The following is a 15756-nucleotide window of genomic DNA, read 5'->3' as shown; positions in this document are numbered from 1 at the left end:
TTTAAAGTCACATTTTTTCTATTGTTCTTTAAATCCTCGAGGAATTTCCTTCTTTTAACTTTATTTCCTGTTTCTTTTCTGTGAATTTATAGATTGTAAATATATATAATTGAAATACAATGTAAATACAGGAAAAATGGATCTGTCAAGAATATTCCTTCCGTACTGAAATTAACCCTCAATTCTAGCATATCTACTGTTTTAGTCATTCTTTAAAACTGCCTGAGCTTTTGCCATTAGAAATTAGGGCAAAAATATTTGATATTATAATTATAAAAGTAATTCGTTATAATGTTTTCTCTTTTGCGAAGACACTATAGCAGTGTTGCTAACATCCCACGTTTTGTTGAATTAGTAGATGTTTGCATTGTAGGTGGTGGACCTGCAGGTTTAGCTACCGCTATTAAATTGAAACAAATAGATAAAGAGAAAAAATATCGAATTGTTGTATTAGAAAAGAGTGCTGACTTCGGTAATCATATTGTTTCCGGTTGCGTTATTGATCCAAAAGCTTTGAAAGAATTGTTTCCAGGAGAATCTTTACCATGTAAAGGTCTTTTGACACCTGTGACAAAAGATGATTTCAAATTATTGCTTAACAAAACTTTGTCTATACCCGTTCCTATCCCATCTGATCTACAGAATAAAGGCAAAAACTATATATGTTCTTTGAGTCAATTGACTAAATGGTTAAGTGAACAGGCAGAAGCGCTTGGTGTCGAATTATATCCTGGTGTTGCAGTCTCTGATATCATCTATGATAGGGATCAAAAATCTGTTCTTGGTGTAGCTACAAGAGACCTTGGTTTAGATAAAAATGGCCAACCGCGAGATGATCGCTTTGAAAAAGGTTTACAATTCCATTCTAGACAAACTGTGTTTTCTGAAGGTTGTAGAGGATCTTTATCTAAACAGCTGATCAAACATTTCAAAATGTATCAAAACAATGACCCCAAATTCCAAGGTCAAACTTATGGTCTTGGTATAAAAGAAATTTGGAAGGTGGATCCATCTAAATTCAAACCCGGATATACTTCACACACTATGGGTTATCCATTAAGTTATAATACCTATGGTGGTGGTTTTCAATATCACTTTGGTGATAACTTAGTTACAGTTGGTTTAGTCGTTGGTCTAGATTATAAAAATCCATACATCTCTCCTTACCAAGAATTCCAAAAGCTGAAGCATCATCCATACTATGCGAATGTATTAAAGGGTGGAACATGTATTGGATATGGTGCTCGTGCGTTGAACGAGGGAGGCTTACAAAGCATCCCATCAAAAATGACCTTCCCTGGTGGTATTCTTGTGGGCGACTCTGTTGGTTACATGAACGTTCCAAAGATTAAAGGTAGTCATACTGCAATGAAAAGTGGTATAGTAGCTGCTGAAGAGATTTTTAAAGGTTTGGAAGCAAGACAATTTAAGACCATGGATACTTTAATTCAAGAATGTGAGATGAACAACATTGAGTTGGATTCTACTAATGTTGTAGAGGTTCTGAATCAAAAAGATAATGGTCCATCAATTTTTGAATTAGGTTCATATGAAGCTGCTATCAAGAAATCATGGATTTGGGATGAGTTATATAAAGTGCGCAATGTCAGGCCAGCATTTAATACTAAACTGGGGATGTATGGTGGTATGATGTACTCTGGATTAGATACTATGTTTTTAAAGGGAAGAGTACCATGGACTTTCTCTCATCATACTAACAATGGTAAATATATCAGTGATGGTGAAGTCACTGAACCAGCTAAGAATTTTAAGAAGATTGAATACCCTAAAGCAGATAATGTAATTTCTTTTGATATTATGACTTCAATTTCACGTACTGGTACATATCATGACCATGATGAACCATGTCATTTACGTATTGGTGAAAACCAGGATCTAGAAAGCCATGCAAAGAAATCATGGCCACAATGGAAGGGTATTGAACAAAGATATTGTCCTGCAGGTGTCTATGAATACACTGAAGAAGGTAACTTCAAGATTAATGCACAAAATTGTGTTCATTGTAAGACATGTGACATCAAGGATCCTACTGGTAACACTAATTGGGTTGTACCAGAAGGTAATGATGGACCAAAATATTCTTCTACTTGAGAAGATCGAAGAAAATCAAAATTTTGATATAAAAAGACAAAGGATGTATTAGATATGAAATGTTAACAAAGTGAAAAATAATATTCGTTGCCTATAGTAATAACGATCAGAAACTTATTTATTCATTACCATATTATTTATTCATTGATATATTTATTAGATTTTTAAATATTTTTATTATTTATTTTTATAAGTTGAATAACTTCTTTGTACCCTATATATGATTTTATCAAACACAGTTCCAACTGCTAAGACTCCACCAATACTGGTAATACAGTTTAAGAAAAACCCAGACCAAGATATTTTATGTTGTTCTCTTTGAATAACTTTCAAAGGGGACATTTCGATGTTAAAATAAACACCTGGTGTACCACCACGTTGATGAGTTATAGAGGGATCATTTGAATCAATGCCACCGGTAACAGGCTTAGAATGGAAAGATGAAGAGAATTGTGCAGTCTCAATGATTTTTTTTGTGTGATATTTATATTCATATCTTGTTGGAACAATTTTAATAAAATAATTGAACTGATAATTATGAGAATTGTAATCTGGTAACACTTGATTGCCATCCAATGACGATGTTGCGACAGATAGAATGTTATGATTATCATTTTGGACTAAGAATGAGTGCTCTTGGTTATTATTATTGATGTTTGCGATTTGTGGACCAAAACTTAAATGATTAATGATGTGGTTAAAATTCAAATTGATATTATTCAGTCTGTCGTATAAAGAAGTGTCATGGAAATGACCGTTAAGGCTTTGGAAAGAATAACCTGGAGCAAAATGGATATTACCATTGATACGTTTCAATTTGGAGTCACCTTTCAAACGACAACCTTCATTTAAATGTTTATGTAAAGACGAGACATAACCTTCTCTTTCACACTGTTCAATATTTTTACCATCAAAGAATGCCCAACCTGCCGATATATATGCCCTTTGAACCTCAAAACACGTTTGACAACAGATGTATTCGTTAGGATCACTCTTTTGAGAGTTAGCAGACTGGTCAATGGCACCATAACAAGAACCACAGTATGCAGACTTGTCCTTGTTATTGTTATCACTGATAGAAGAGGACTCGGCCAAGACAGGTTTATATTCCCCCAATTCCTGACCAATGTTGTTTATACGATATTTAACAAACTGAGAATCTGGGTTGTCATTAAAAATGAGAAGGTTACCCATGTCATCCATTATATCAAAAGTCAATATGTCACAAGGTATATTTGGGAAAACAATATCAATTGAGAAGTCTAGAGGCAATTGTCTTTCACGATCAATGACCAATTCTGGTTTAACTATTATTGATTTGAATTGGATCCATTCGTTTAACAGTAGTAGGAAAGTAACAAAAAGACAGGAGATAGTCATCCATGCCCCTGTCTTAGTTCTAATTCTAACATCATCCTGTGCCTTATAGAATGCATCTATTGAAATTAATCTGGATTTCGATACCAACGCCATATTTACACTTGTGCTTCAAGTGTCTAGAAGTCTCAAAACAAAAAGTCAGTACAGGAGGGTTAGCCAAGGAAGAAAAAGCCACTAATACCGTAAGCTACTGAGAATATTCCTAAATTAGAAACGGGACGGTCTGCAAATCTTCATCTACATATATATATGTTAGTATTAGTATATTGCTTCAAGGGCTAAAAATAAAATAAAATAAAATAAAAGATGAAAAAGAAAAAACATTAGAAAAAAAGCAAAAAAATAGAAAAAGCCCTAACTTCAAAATTGTGGCAGTGCAAAAAGTTGTCATAATCTTATAATTCTCATTATCGTTACTACATATATATATATATATATATATGATGGATATTTAAATGCATATATGTTGAATATGCAGTATTTATATGTTTCAAATTAACCTGTGAAATTTTCCTGTTGTAGGAATCTAATCAAAGTTGGACAATTAGTCTGAATTAAGGGATGACCAGCAACGAATCGTATCCATTGTTCCAAATCTTTCTGTCTTTGTTCAATTACCGAAGGATCGAATCTGTTCTGCCAGATCAATTTGCTTGGCAAATGAGGTAGTTTAATCTTATTCAATCTCTCATTCAGTTGGATTTCTTTCTTAAGAAAATGTCTAAACAATTCGAAATCAGAATATCTACGACGTACATGGCTGATTCTTTTAGGAAACTGGGGCAGATTCGTTCTTGTCACAATCTCATAGTCTGTGAATCTATTGAATGTTGTATGGTTACTACTTGCATCATTGTGGGGTATTGGTTCATGGATCTTTGGATTAATGATATCTACTTCAATAAACGATTCTGTTTCGTTATAATTTGTAATGACATTATCCAATCTTGGATCAAGTTCTTTTGCGCTATCAGATTCAAGTGTGGTGGATGCTGGTTTTGTGATAGTATTAGTTACTGTTGCATGGTTATTTGAATTTGATTTCTGTCGAGCAGTTAGGTCAGGGGAATCTAATAGAGCCTCTTTAGCAATTGTACTGAAAGATTGAAATTGCTTCATTCGTAAATAGAGAGATAGGTAATAATATACGTATATGCAATAGAAGAAGGAACAATCTTCTACAAGCCTCCAGAAAATAAAATGATATAAAAAAAAAGGAAAGAAAAAAAAAGAAAAGACAATAATTAAAACATTCAATTACTTGATCATAATCACACTAATATTAATACAAATGCCAATACTAATGCTAATACTTCACTCTCCCTACATGTTTTTTCTCTTGTTCAATAGTTTCAATGTATTCCAATGCTTTTCTACAGCAAAATTAACAAAATTGCATAATGCTTTTTTCTTTTTGGAAACAAAATAAAAAAAAGAAAAAGAAAAAAAAAATAAAGTAAGAAGAAGAAAGGAAAAGAAATTCAAAGGGGCTCAGTCGAGAAGAATGAATACTGTTGATTGAAAAGAAGGAAAAGAGGAGTCCTTCCTACTTTTGAATGTACTTGCAAGTGTCTCAGTTCAATAAGGAAATCTTCCATGTAAAAGATTATAAAAAAAAAAAAAAAAAAAAAAAAAAAAAACAGTAAACACATATCGTCATGGATAATACTGGCAACGCTAACACAACAAATATCTCGGAGGAGAACCAACAACCCCAGAATTTTCAGGATATTCCTGCACCTCCTTTGGAAACCAGTTTGTTAATAGAATTGGTTCGTTCTGAACAACAGATAGACACAACAGTAAATAAAGAAAATTTAGACACGGTTTCTGTAAATATTCCTCAACAACAACAACAACAACTTGAAGAACATAGAAATCCACAACAAAAGTTTGATATCCCCATTGAAGAACAACAATACCAGGGTCAAGAAGAAGTTTTTGAACTACCTGAAGAGGATTATGATGTATTTAGAAATGTTGGTCAGGGGTTGACTGGTCACTACCTCGAGATTATGATCCAATACTGGCAGGAGCTGGTCAATGAAATAGAAGCAATAAACGAACCCGGCTCTAACCATGAGGAAGATTTTAGGTCGCACTCTTTGCCCTTTGCGAGAATACGTAAAGTGATGAAGACAGACGAAGAAGTCAGAATGATTAGCGCAGAAGCCCCGGTTATCTTTGCCAAGGCTTGCGAAATTTTCATCACTGAAGTCACAATGAGAGCTTGGTGTGCTAGTGAAGCTCATAAGCGTCGTACTCTACAACGTGGTGACATTGCAGAGGCACTAAAACAAAGTGACATGTTCGATTTTTTGATCGATGTTGTTCCAAGACAATGAAGCATGCAGCAACCATCTAAACTGGATCTCAATCATCTACGAAATCACCAGCCATGTAGGGCTACGTATATTGATTGCTGTTAAGTCGATACTTTTGTTTCTCTATCATCTATTCTTCCCTTACTGTCGCTACCATAAACTATTTCGCTCTCTTTCGGGGCCTCGTTTCTTTTTTTATTTAATTCCTCTCTTTTTTTTTTTCTTTTTATGGAAAAAAATTTTTTTTTCTTTGTTCTCTCTTTTTGCTCCAGAAATTTCGGATCGATGCTCTTTCCATCGATCTTTTATAAAAATATAAGAAAGAGAGATAGAGAGAGAGGAATAGCGATGATGATGATAATGATGATGATGATAACTAGGCTGCAGATGCTGATAAGATCACATTGAAAAGTACATCTACAAGTCAGAACGGATGAATTCCTCGAGGAATGTTAACATTTGTTTGTACGTGAGTGTTTCTGTGTAAAATTGATTATTATAATCTAAGTCCTCTGTTTCATTGTCTGTTCACTCTATTTTCTACAATCTATTCATCAGTTTGAAATGGGCATTCTTCCTGTTAATAATTCTACTACTTCACCAATCAATATGTTAAATAGTATCACTACTACTGATAACTATAACTATAACAACAACATCAATAATAATAATAGTGTCTCTGATAATATTTCGCATAATTTTCGGTCACAGTCTCCATTTGGTAGAAATGCATACCCTGGAGTAGTTTTGATGTCTCCACAATCTGCTTCTAAATCGACTTCTTCTTCTTTTAATCAATCACAAAATTCTATTTATTTTCCCTCCAAAAGTAATGATAATCATACTACAAATACTAATCATAATTCCAACAATACTAAAAATCCGCTTTCATTTGATGATATGTTAGATAAAGTTACTTATGAATCAACTAAGTTGCCTTCAATACAATATCCAGTCCCATTATCGTCTGCATCTAAGCATGCTTCCTATGTCCCATGTATTGACATACCATATAATACAACATCCATTAGTAATAATAATAATAATAATAATAATACAAGTTATAATACTCTTCTTCCTTCACATGTTCCATCTCCTTTACCACAACAATCTATTAATGCCAATTATCCCTTAGATCAAATGTATCCATCTTATCTCAATAACCAATATTTGGATGTACCATCTATAAACGATAATGGCACTATTAGTATCCCCATATTTCTTTCTACCGACACGAATACAACTGGATTTCTTCAGGATATCAGATGTATAAATCATTGGATGAAAAATTTATCTGTTCAACAACAGATAATAGCTATTGATAATATATTATCTGTTTTGAGTGACGACATTCTTTTCCATACAAAAACAAAAATAGATTCTGTCCTAAAATCTCCTAATACTAATATGTCTTTTGCAGATTCCGCATCCCTCTCTACTGTCAACAATAGTAAAATTTCCAATTCTCTCCTTGAAGATCAATACAATTCTGAATTTTCAAAACTAGATTCTCTATTATTTAATGAGACACAGTTTATTACTTCTAACAATGCAGCACATATTACACAAAGTAAAACCAACAATCACTATAATAACAACAACAATAATAATAATAATAGTAATAGTAGTGGTAGTGGAACAAATACTAATAATTCAACCTATCATCCTTGGTCCCCACAGCCAGTATCTCGAAAGCATTCTTCATTTAATGTGGAAAGATCTAAATCTGTGGATCCTGGAATGTTGATGACAAAGAGAAATATATATCAACAGACCACTTCAAAACATTCTTTTGAATCTTCTTCATCTCCTTCAAATGCAAACAATAATAAATCTAATGTAATGACCTTTGTGAGCAACAACAATAACAATAACAGTAATAATAATAATAGACATTCTAGCTCTACTACAAATAATCATTCTGTTGCTCCAACAAATAACTCAATGACATCTGAAAATTTATGTGACCCATCGTTATTGAAAAATATTCCAGCTTGGTTAAAATCATTGAGACTACATAAATATTCTAATTGTTTGAGTAACCTACCGTGGTATACATTAATTTATCTGACTGATGAAGAATTGGAAGCCAAAGGTGTTAGTGCCCTTGGAGCAAGAAGAAAACTACTGAAAGCGTTTAATATCGTTAAAGATTGCAAAGAACAGAGTTTAATAGATAAATCTGCTTATTGAATTAAAGTTATATTATATAGTTAGTAGAAATAAACTTTCGGTATATATTAATTTAACTTGTTAGATATACATATCAAAGTAAATAAATGATTGTCATTTACAATTGATTCTTATAAAAGAATAATTTATACAGTATACATATATATGTTCGAGTGTTCAGAATTTATATGTATATATGTATGTTTATTTGTGATATGATAATGAATCAAAAGAAAAATAAAATGAAAAAGACTAAAGCAATACAAACCAGGTGTTATCATTAGCACCTCTGCTGCTGATACTTTGTTTAATTTATTTTCCCAGTAACTTAGCACACTGCTTATCTTTGTATATAATTTTTTTAAATAAATTCGAAGTATTTTGTAAAATTAATAATACTAATAATCATAATGATATCTTTTTAAAACCTCATATACACACTTTCACTCTACTTTAGATAGCCAAAACTCCTTATTAGACTTAATATTGTTGATGAGAAATTTTAATTCAGGGAATTTAGTTGATAACTTATCGAAAAAATCATATGCAAAGGTATCAATGAAAAATAATTGCCCCTTAGGTATCATTGGATAATTCTTAAGTAAAAGCGACAATTGGAATGGTTCTTTTATAATTGTATTATGCAGCTCGATTTCAAAATTCATATCTTCATCAATTTCAGCTTCACGATCTATCATCATGGGTATGTCTCCGCAAGAAAAGTCTTCATTTTTATTGGATTGGTTAAAAGTTTGTAAATTAAAACAATCTTTGAATTCTAATGTAATCAAATATGCCCATTTAGCTGATATATTTAACGGTCTTGTTACATTCGATATATCTGCTGCTTTGATAATAAAGGACAATATTTCCATTGTGGTTATTTCTGATTTCTTTTGTTGAGTCAACATATTGACATAATTATCATGCAGACTCATATCTGTAGCCAAAATTATCTTCTTTGTAATATCTTCGTTACTTTCCCTTATAGTTGCATCTTTAACTGATAATTCAAATACTTGCGGCCAGATTGATTTAATAACTTCGTGGAAAGTCTGGAAATGAAAATTCTCTAGTATTGAAGTTTTCTTGAACGATATAGATAAATCACTATCATCTCTGAACAAGGAATTATTAGTACCTGGATGGCCAATATCATGACCAATGGCAGCGAGACATAACAGTAACGTCAGTTCATGGTTCTCTGGTAATAGGATCTGGCATAGGTTCCAAGTGGCCTGCATTACATCTATGGCGTGTTTAAAATTATGGAATTTATTAACTTGATGATATGAGGATTCTAGTGTAAACAATAAAAGCAATAATTTATTTTGTGAAATTTCAATTTTGGCATTTTGAGCCAAAAAATTTAGTAAAAAGTATCCACCAATTATTAATTCTCTTGTAGTTAAATTCAATGCAGAAAAATCCCAGGAATTGAAAAGTTTCAAATAAAAATCTTTATCTTCTAAACTGTGTGGTAAAGATTCTTTATCCTTTTCAAGATTTGACACAATTGCACTAAATTCGATATTGCAAATCACTTTTGGTATCACACATTTTGATCTATTATTTGCACTCCTTAAATTAGTTAAATGGTCCAACATAGTATATATACTATACTCACAACTTCTGTAAGCTTTTGAACTATCATTATTCTCCATTTTTGTATTCACACATCTCTCATCTTTATGATTACCTTCCACAAGAGTAGTATGGTGATCATGATGATGAGGATGATGATGATGCATCCAATGGTTCATTCTTTTGATTTTTAGTTTACATAAATTATATTCGATTTGAATTCGCTTAATAATCTGTTTCCAATTTATGATAAAATCAATTAGTGTGACAAATTTCAGATTAAAAGTTGGGAAGAATCTGTATTGAATAGTTAAAAAGTCTTCAATATTATACTCTGTATTACCTAAGACTATTAAAGAGACACCAGTCTCGTAGTTCCATTTATTAGGAAACCTCTGGATTCTATCGAAATAGAATTTTTCGAATAATTGTTGAGGAGTAGGCATTTCTAAAACACGTTGGAATTTAGATTCAATAAAGTTCGAGTCGCTGAAGCTTAATTTCTGAAGATTACAATTGATTAAAAATAATGTGGACATGGTGTAAATAGGTGAGTGTCTAATTACTAAACTTAACAATAAGAGTATAATAAAATAATAATATTATTAATGACACTAATGCACGAGAGAGGTAGAGAGAAAATGAAAAAGAAATAAAGTTACGTTATATGACTCTATTTAGTATACAACCAGGGGTTTAATCTTTCGATATAATAAAAGGGGCACTTATTAGTGGAATCAAAAGATGGAAAAAAAAGAAAAAAAGGAATGAATAAATCACTCTATGCACTGTTCTAATTAATATAAAAAAATTAAGATATAATGGGTAATTTTATGTATATTATCTTATCTATGTTCGTTGTAAACTTAGGACACAAAACACAAATACTGTAATATTGTAATCTTAATTAATTTAAAGACTGAATCTATGAGAGTGGAATAACGTTGCTATGTTTGTTGGAAGGATACATATAAGTAGATATAAAATCCGTCCTTTACTTCTCTAGTTACTCTTGGGTTTTGTAAGGTGTTCTTATCTCGTATTTAATTTTTCAAGCACCATTTCTCTCTTTTTTTTTTTCTTTTTCCTGGTATCTTAATTTCTTTCTCGAGGAATTTCTTTTTTTCTTTTTTTTTCTCCAAGAAAAATTTTCTTTCTTTTTTTTTTTAGTTTTTTTTTTGGTTGGTTCTCACACAAAGTGTCACAAATTTGGAAAAAGAATACAAAAATATTTCTGTTTTCGAGTATTTTGGTTACGTCATATTTATTTTGTGACACATTCGCTATGCGGTAATTATACAATTCGTATGGACAGATTGAAAATGGTCAGATTTAAAAGCAACCTGTAAGCTGCATTATCTTTAATGATGTTTATCTTTATATGAGCAAAATAAATATACTGAGAAATTTCAGATGTTACAAAGAAACATTACTTATAATAATTAAAAAAAAAGATACAAATATACAATAATAACGTTTCAAAGACAAATAAATAAGAAATAGATAACCTTTACCTCATCCCTCTTAAACACGCTCTCTCTTTTCTTCAATTAATTCTTCTTTGATCTCTTCAACGACAGTATAATCGTCGTCTTCAGAACCGTCCATAGATAATGGAACCAAAGCACCAACTTTGTTGACAGTGGCATTGAATTCAGTTTCCAAGGTTTGAACGGTTTCTTGTCTATAAGCACTCCATTGAGCCAACATTTCACGGTGTTTCAAGATCAAATCTCTCATTGCAGTGTCAGCTTCCATAGCATCTTGCTCGTCAAATTGCAAAGACCATTCTTTCAAGTTCTTCTTTACTTTCTTCTTTTCAGCACTAGCTAACAAAGATTGTGGTCTTGGTCTCCAGACGAAATTTCTCAAATTTGGAATGGCTTCTTCTCTTAATAATTGGCCTGCAACGTTAAACATCTTATAACCATGGTCGATCTTATGTTTCAATGCTGAGGACCAAACAACTAAAAATCTACCTGATGGATCCCAACAGATATCAGTGACATTACCACATGGTGGTTGTGCAATGTCCTTCAAACGAGCTTGAACTGGCACATTGATATTTGAATCATTGATGGTCTTCTCACCGTTGAAATCCAAATCAAAGAATTCTAATTCTGGTTTTCTTAGATTAGGTTTAACTAATGTGGCAATAACAACGAATCTACCAGCTGGTGACCAAGAAATAGTATTGGAGAATTTTCTGACATATTCTTTGATCATTACCCATTTTTTAACAATAACACTACCTTGTTGTTGTTGCTTACCCTTTGGTTTGTCAACCTTTTCTGGAGCCCAGAATTGTACCACACTTCTTGGCATGGCAATATTGTTATTATCGTCGTCGTTGGTTTCATCAAGAGCGATAGTAACAAATCTCTTTCCATGAGGCTCCCATTTGAAATCAACCACACGATGTTTCAATTCAATCTTTTCTACAGGAACATCTTTTTCATTAATCTTACAGATTTCTAAATTGGAGAAGAAAGTTTTCTTTGATTTGGTATGACGCTCAACATTGAAACATAAATATTCCGAATCATTTTGCCAATGTAAAGTGACATTAGAGACTTGGACTAAATTAACAGTTTTAATAACACGACCGTTATTTCTACCGACATCGACAATAGTAGCTTTACATGACATGTTATTTGTTTCAGGAGTCCAATAAGCAAGCAAGACAGATGGGTCTGGCTTGTTAGATCTGATTGGCAATAACTGTACTTCAGTAGGAGCAAATTCAAAATCTCTAATACCTGAAACTTTCAAGGTTTTTGATTCCATTGGGGCAAAATTCTTGGTAGCATCATGAACAACTAATGTGTCTCCAACTAATCTGGCACAGTATTGGTCATTGTAAGACCATTTGATTAATGGCCAATGTAAAAATTCAGATTTGATCACTGGGAAAGTAGCAACTAAAAGACCAGTGGTAATATCCCAAACACATAATTGATGACCTTCATTTTTGATGGTAAATGGGCATTCAATATCCTCTGGAATATCATCTTTATTAATTACAATTGGGTCAGTAGAAAATGTAACTAAATATTTTTCATTTGGAGAGACACTTGAGGTTCTGACATTTGGGTGATAAAATCTTCTTAGTTTATTAAAATGTGGGCCACCCCAAGCAGTAACACCCTGAGGATGGTATGAAAATAAGTAGGTACCCTTAGGAGAGAATCTAACATAGTTGTTTGACCAGTTGTTTCTAGATTCAACAACAGCTTCTTCGGTGACTTCATCCTTTTTATCATTATTCCAAAAGACTGTAGTCAACTTTTCATTTTGAATAACATATTGATCGCGAACATTTTCATCTAATAACCAAGATTTTAATTCACCAGAGGAGACAAATGGTGGTAATTCTGGTTCCTTAAATTCTTTTTCCTCAGTAGTCAAATTGCTTAATCTTTCAACATCGTGCATAGTGTAAATGAATAAACGGTGTTTTATATCCAATCTTTTTGTGTGATAGGCCTTAATAATTTTTAGGGTATCAGCCTTAGATTCACATTCAACGAAAAGAAACCCCTTAGTCTTTTTTGTTTCTTCATCAATTGGAAATTCCATATTGACAACTTTGGCTACTTTAGAGAAAAGTCCAGTCAAAGCTTTAGTTAACAATGGGACTTTGGCTTCAGGAATAACTGGAGCACCAGTAACAACGACATAGTGATCAAAATGAATAAAATTGTCAATTTCATCATTGGTAGAAGTAGAGGCGGAAATACCATATTCCTGCTCCAAATCAGTGAAATCAATATCATCGACAGAAATGTCTTCCAATTTGATGTCTTCAAAAATCTCAGTTGTCATGGTGTATATAGATGTATGATTGCTATATTGTGAGATACTTCAAACAAAGACAGGATGTGTTCAGTGTTATATAAAGTTTATGTGTAATATCCGGTAATAAGTCTTTATTCAATAGATTTTATTTGTGAAATCAAACGTTAAGCAATAATAAATAACTCTTTATTCTTTTTTTTTTTTGTTTTTGTTGTGTTGTTGTTGTCACGAGATTTGAAAAAAGAAAAATTTTCATTTTACCCGGAATGTAAAAAAAAATTTAGCACTGCTTAGAAAAAAGGAAAACCCTAGAATATACTTTTTTATTAACAGGAATATGTAAAAACAAGCTTGAAAACCGTTAATAGTACGAGTACTTTTCTGGAGATAATCTTTTTTAATTTCTCTAGATATTAACTATATTTCATCTTATTAATTGTTATGATTTATGGACAAACTAAAAATTTGCTTGAATGAAAAGACTATTAGTCATTGCATTTTAATACCAAACTTTGAGGATATGGGCAGAAAAAAACATTTTGATAATTTATGAATGTAGGAATATAAGTTTGATGCTATTTTTTATTTTGTTGAAATTTTTAATAATGTTACCTGAGAGATTGCCTTTCTTTTTTTTTTGGTCAGATGACATGAATAAAGAATAGCGCACAATGTGTCTATAAGAGTAATGAAAAAAAAAAACATGTTTACATATTTCCATTTGCATTATAATAATTGATGATATACTTATTATTAAAAATATATGTATTTAGTAATAGATAACATAATCACACTAGATATATGAAAAAAAAAAGATTGAAAAAAAAAGAAAAGAAAAAGAAAAAATACTATATAGGAATTGAATCCGAATCAATATAGTAAATATTCAGATGGTTTATATGGTTCTTCTAAGTATTTTATATCATCCTCAGATAATTGAATCATAGATGCCTCAATTGCATCCTCTACTCTTTTAATAGAATTAATTCCTACAATTGGATAGAAACCCTTACTTAATACCCATGCTGTAGAAACTATGGCCATTGAAACATTATATTTCTTGGCAATTTTTTCGACCCTATTAATGATCTCAACATTTGCATCTGTCATAGGTAAGAAGAAAGCATCTTTTGATCCCCTTTCAGTATCTTTTTGCTTGGAAACAGGTCTAGTTAATTGACCACCTGCATTTGGTGACCATGGGGTCATAGCCAAGCCATGTCTTTTGGCAAATGGGATCAAATCCCTTTCATCTTCTCTATATAATAAGTTATATTGTGTTTGTAAATTAACAAATTGAAACCAATTATATTTATCGGCAATCATTTGTAATTCTACAAATTCAGTTGCACGCATAGTGGATGCACCAATATATCTTGTATAACCTTGTTCAACAACCCAATTCAAAGTTTTCATGATTTCTTTCACTGGTGTGTCGTGATCCAATCTATGGATTTGTAAGACATCAATGTATGTACCTAATCTTTCTACAGAATTTCTCACACCAGCAATGATATGTTTACGTGAAAGGCCTCTTTGGTTAGCTAATTGAATACCTTCGGCAGTATCTAACCCCTTATTCATAGTTTCATAAGTCACTTGCATATCTTCGTCAACAGGGAAAAATACTTTTGTCATAATAACGACAGTCTCTCTTTTGATATTATATTTTTTTAAAAATTTTCCTAAAAGTCTTTCACTTTTACCATTAGAGTAAACATCTGCCGTATCAAAAGTTCTTAGACCATGATCGTATGCATACTTTAAAATTTCGAATACTTTATCCTCATTTTCTATCGTCCAAGACTGCCATTTAAGGTCACCAAAGGACATGCAACCCACAATTATTGGCGATATTTTAATGCCAGTTTGGCCAAATGGAACTTGTTTAACTAAACTCATTATTTATTTTTGTTTGTTTTAATTTTATTGTTGTTTTGTAAATGAAGATCAAAGTAATAGTAAGTCGTTATTATGTTTGAAGAACGCACTTGTGTTTGTTTTGGTGTGTTGAAGTCATATAAGGAGAATGGGTTATAAAGAAGTATCTGTTCATTCAAGAATCCCAAAGATGGCATACATTTATATAATTATTTTTTTTGTCAATAGCTAATTGAAAATAGAGTTATGTTCTTCCTCATTAATGAAGTGTGGTGTAGTACTAAAGTCGAGAGAATTGAAGTATCCTCGTACTTATTTCTATGGTTTATGGTTCATGTATTGTGTTTACCCTTTTTGGAAGGGAGGTTAGTTCGGCCGAATATAAGTCGGCCGAATTTGATTGTGTTCGGTTAAATTTTTAAAAAATCATAAGATTCTTTTATTAGTAGTTATCATGGAAAGATGGCCATGTTGTTGATAAGTATGTAGAAGTATTTTATGGTAT

The 15756-nt window shown here is 31.9% G+C and overlaps 8 protein-coding genes across 8 annotated transcripts; 3 read left to right on the top strand and 5 right to left on the bottom strand.

Annotated features, from left to right (window-relative positions):
* Window positions 1-291: 291 nt before the first annotated feature.
* Window positions 292-2112, top strand: CIR2 (electron-transferring-flavoprotein dehydrogenase; the record flags this gene model as incomplete). Its single annotated transcript, XM_064858915.1, has 1 exon — window positions 292-2112. The coding sequence occupies one exon, from the start codon at window positions 292-294 to the stop codon at window positions 2110-2112; it is 1821 nt and encodes a 606-aa protein (XP_064714131.1).
* Window positions 2113-2289: 177 nt separating this feature from the next.
* PWA37_002341 (endoplasmic reticulum-Golgi intermediate compartment family protein) lies at window positions 2290-3585 on the bottom strand (the record flags this gene model as incomplete). Its single annotated transcript, XM_064858914.1, has 1 exon — window positions 2290-3585. The coding sequence occupies one exon, from the start codon at window positions 3583-3585 to the stop codon at window positions 2290-2292; it is 1296 nt and encodes a 431-aa protein (XP_064714130.1).
* A 402-nt stretch (window positions 3586-3987) lies between these two features.
* Window positions 3988-4611, bottom strand: SNX3 (Snx3p; the record flags this gene model as incomplete). The annotated part of the gene is made up of 1 exon (XM_064858913.1): window positions 3988-4611. The coding sequence occupies one exon, from the start codon at window positions 4609-4611 to the stop codon at window positions 3988-3990; it is 624 nt and encodes a 207-aa protein (XP_064714129.1).
* Window positions 4612-5150: 539 nt separating this feature from the next.
* Window positions 5151-5837, top strand: HAP5 (Hap5p; the record flags this gene model as incomplete). Its single annotated transcript, XM_064858912.1, has 1 exon — window positions 5151-5837. The coding sequence occupies one exon, from the start codon at window positions 5151-5153 to the stop codon at window positions 5835-5837; it is 687 nt and encodes a 228-aa protein (XP_064714128.1).
* Window positions 5838-6380: 543 nt separating this feature from the next.
* Window positions 6381-8009, top strand: VTS1 (Vts1p; the record flags this gene model as incomplete). The annotated part of the gene is made up of 1 exon (XM_064858911.1): window positions 6381-8009. One exon carries the CDS (start codon window positions 6381-6383, stop codon window positions 8007-8009), a length of 1629 nt encoding a protein of 542 aa, XP_064714127.1.
* A 422-nt stretch (window positions 8010-8431) lies between these two features.
* PDE2 (3',5'-cyclic-nucleotide phosphodiesterase PDE2) lies at window positions 8432-10111 on the bottom strand (the record flags this gene model as incomplete). Its single annotated transcript, XM_064858910.1, has 1 exon — window positions 8432-10111. One exon carries the CDS (start codon window positions 10109-10111, stop codon window positions 8432-8434), a length of 1680 nt encoding a protein of 559 aa, XP_064714126.1.
* Window positions 10112-11096: 985 nt separating this feature from the next.
* Window positions 11097-13397, bottom strand: PRT1 (translation initiation factor eIF3 core subunit b; the record flags this gene model as incomplete). The annotated part of the gene is made up of 1 exon (XM_064858909.1): window positions 11097-13397. The coding sequence occupies one exon, from the start codon at window positions 13395-13397 to the stop codon at window positions 11097-11099; it is 2301 nt and encodes a 766-aa protein (XP_064714125.1).
* An 843-nt stretch (window positions 13398-14240) lies between these two features.
* Window positions 14241-15272, bottom strand: PWA37_002335 (aldo/keto reductase; the record flags this gene model as incomplete). Its single annotated transcript, XM_064858908.1, has 1 exon — window positions 14241-15272. The coding sequence occupies one exon, from the start codon at window positions 15270-15272 to the stop codon at window positions 14241-14243; it is 1032 nt and encodes a 343-aa protein (XP_064714124.1).
* Window positions 15273-15756: the final 484 nt, after the last annotated feature.

This window comes from Arxiozyma heterogenica (assembly GCF_036370985.1).
Source record: "Arxiozyma heterogenica strain weizmannii chromosome Unknown scaffold_20, whole genome shotgun sequence".
Classification (NCBI taxonomy): Eukaryota; Fungi; Ascomycota; class Saccharomycetes; order Saccharomycetales; family Saccharomycetaceae; genus Arxiozyma; species Arxiozyma heterogenica.
This window is presented reverse-complemented; position numbering and strand designations above follow the sequence as displayed.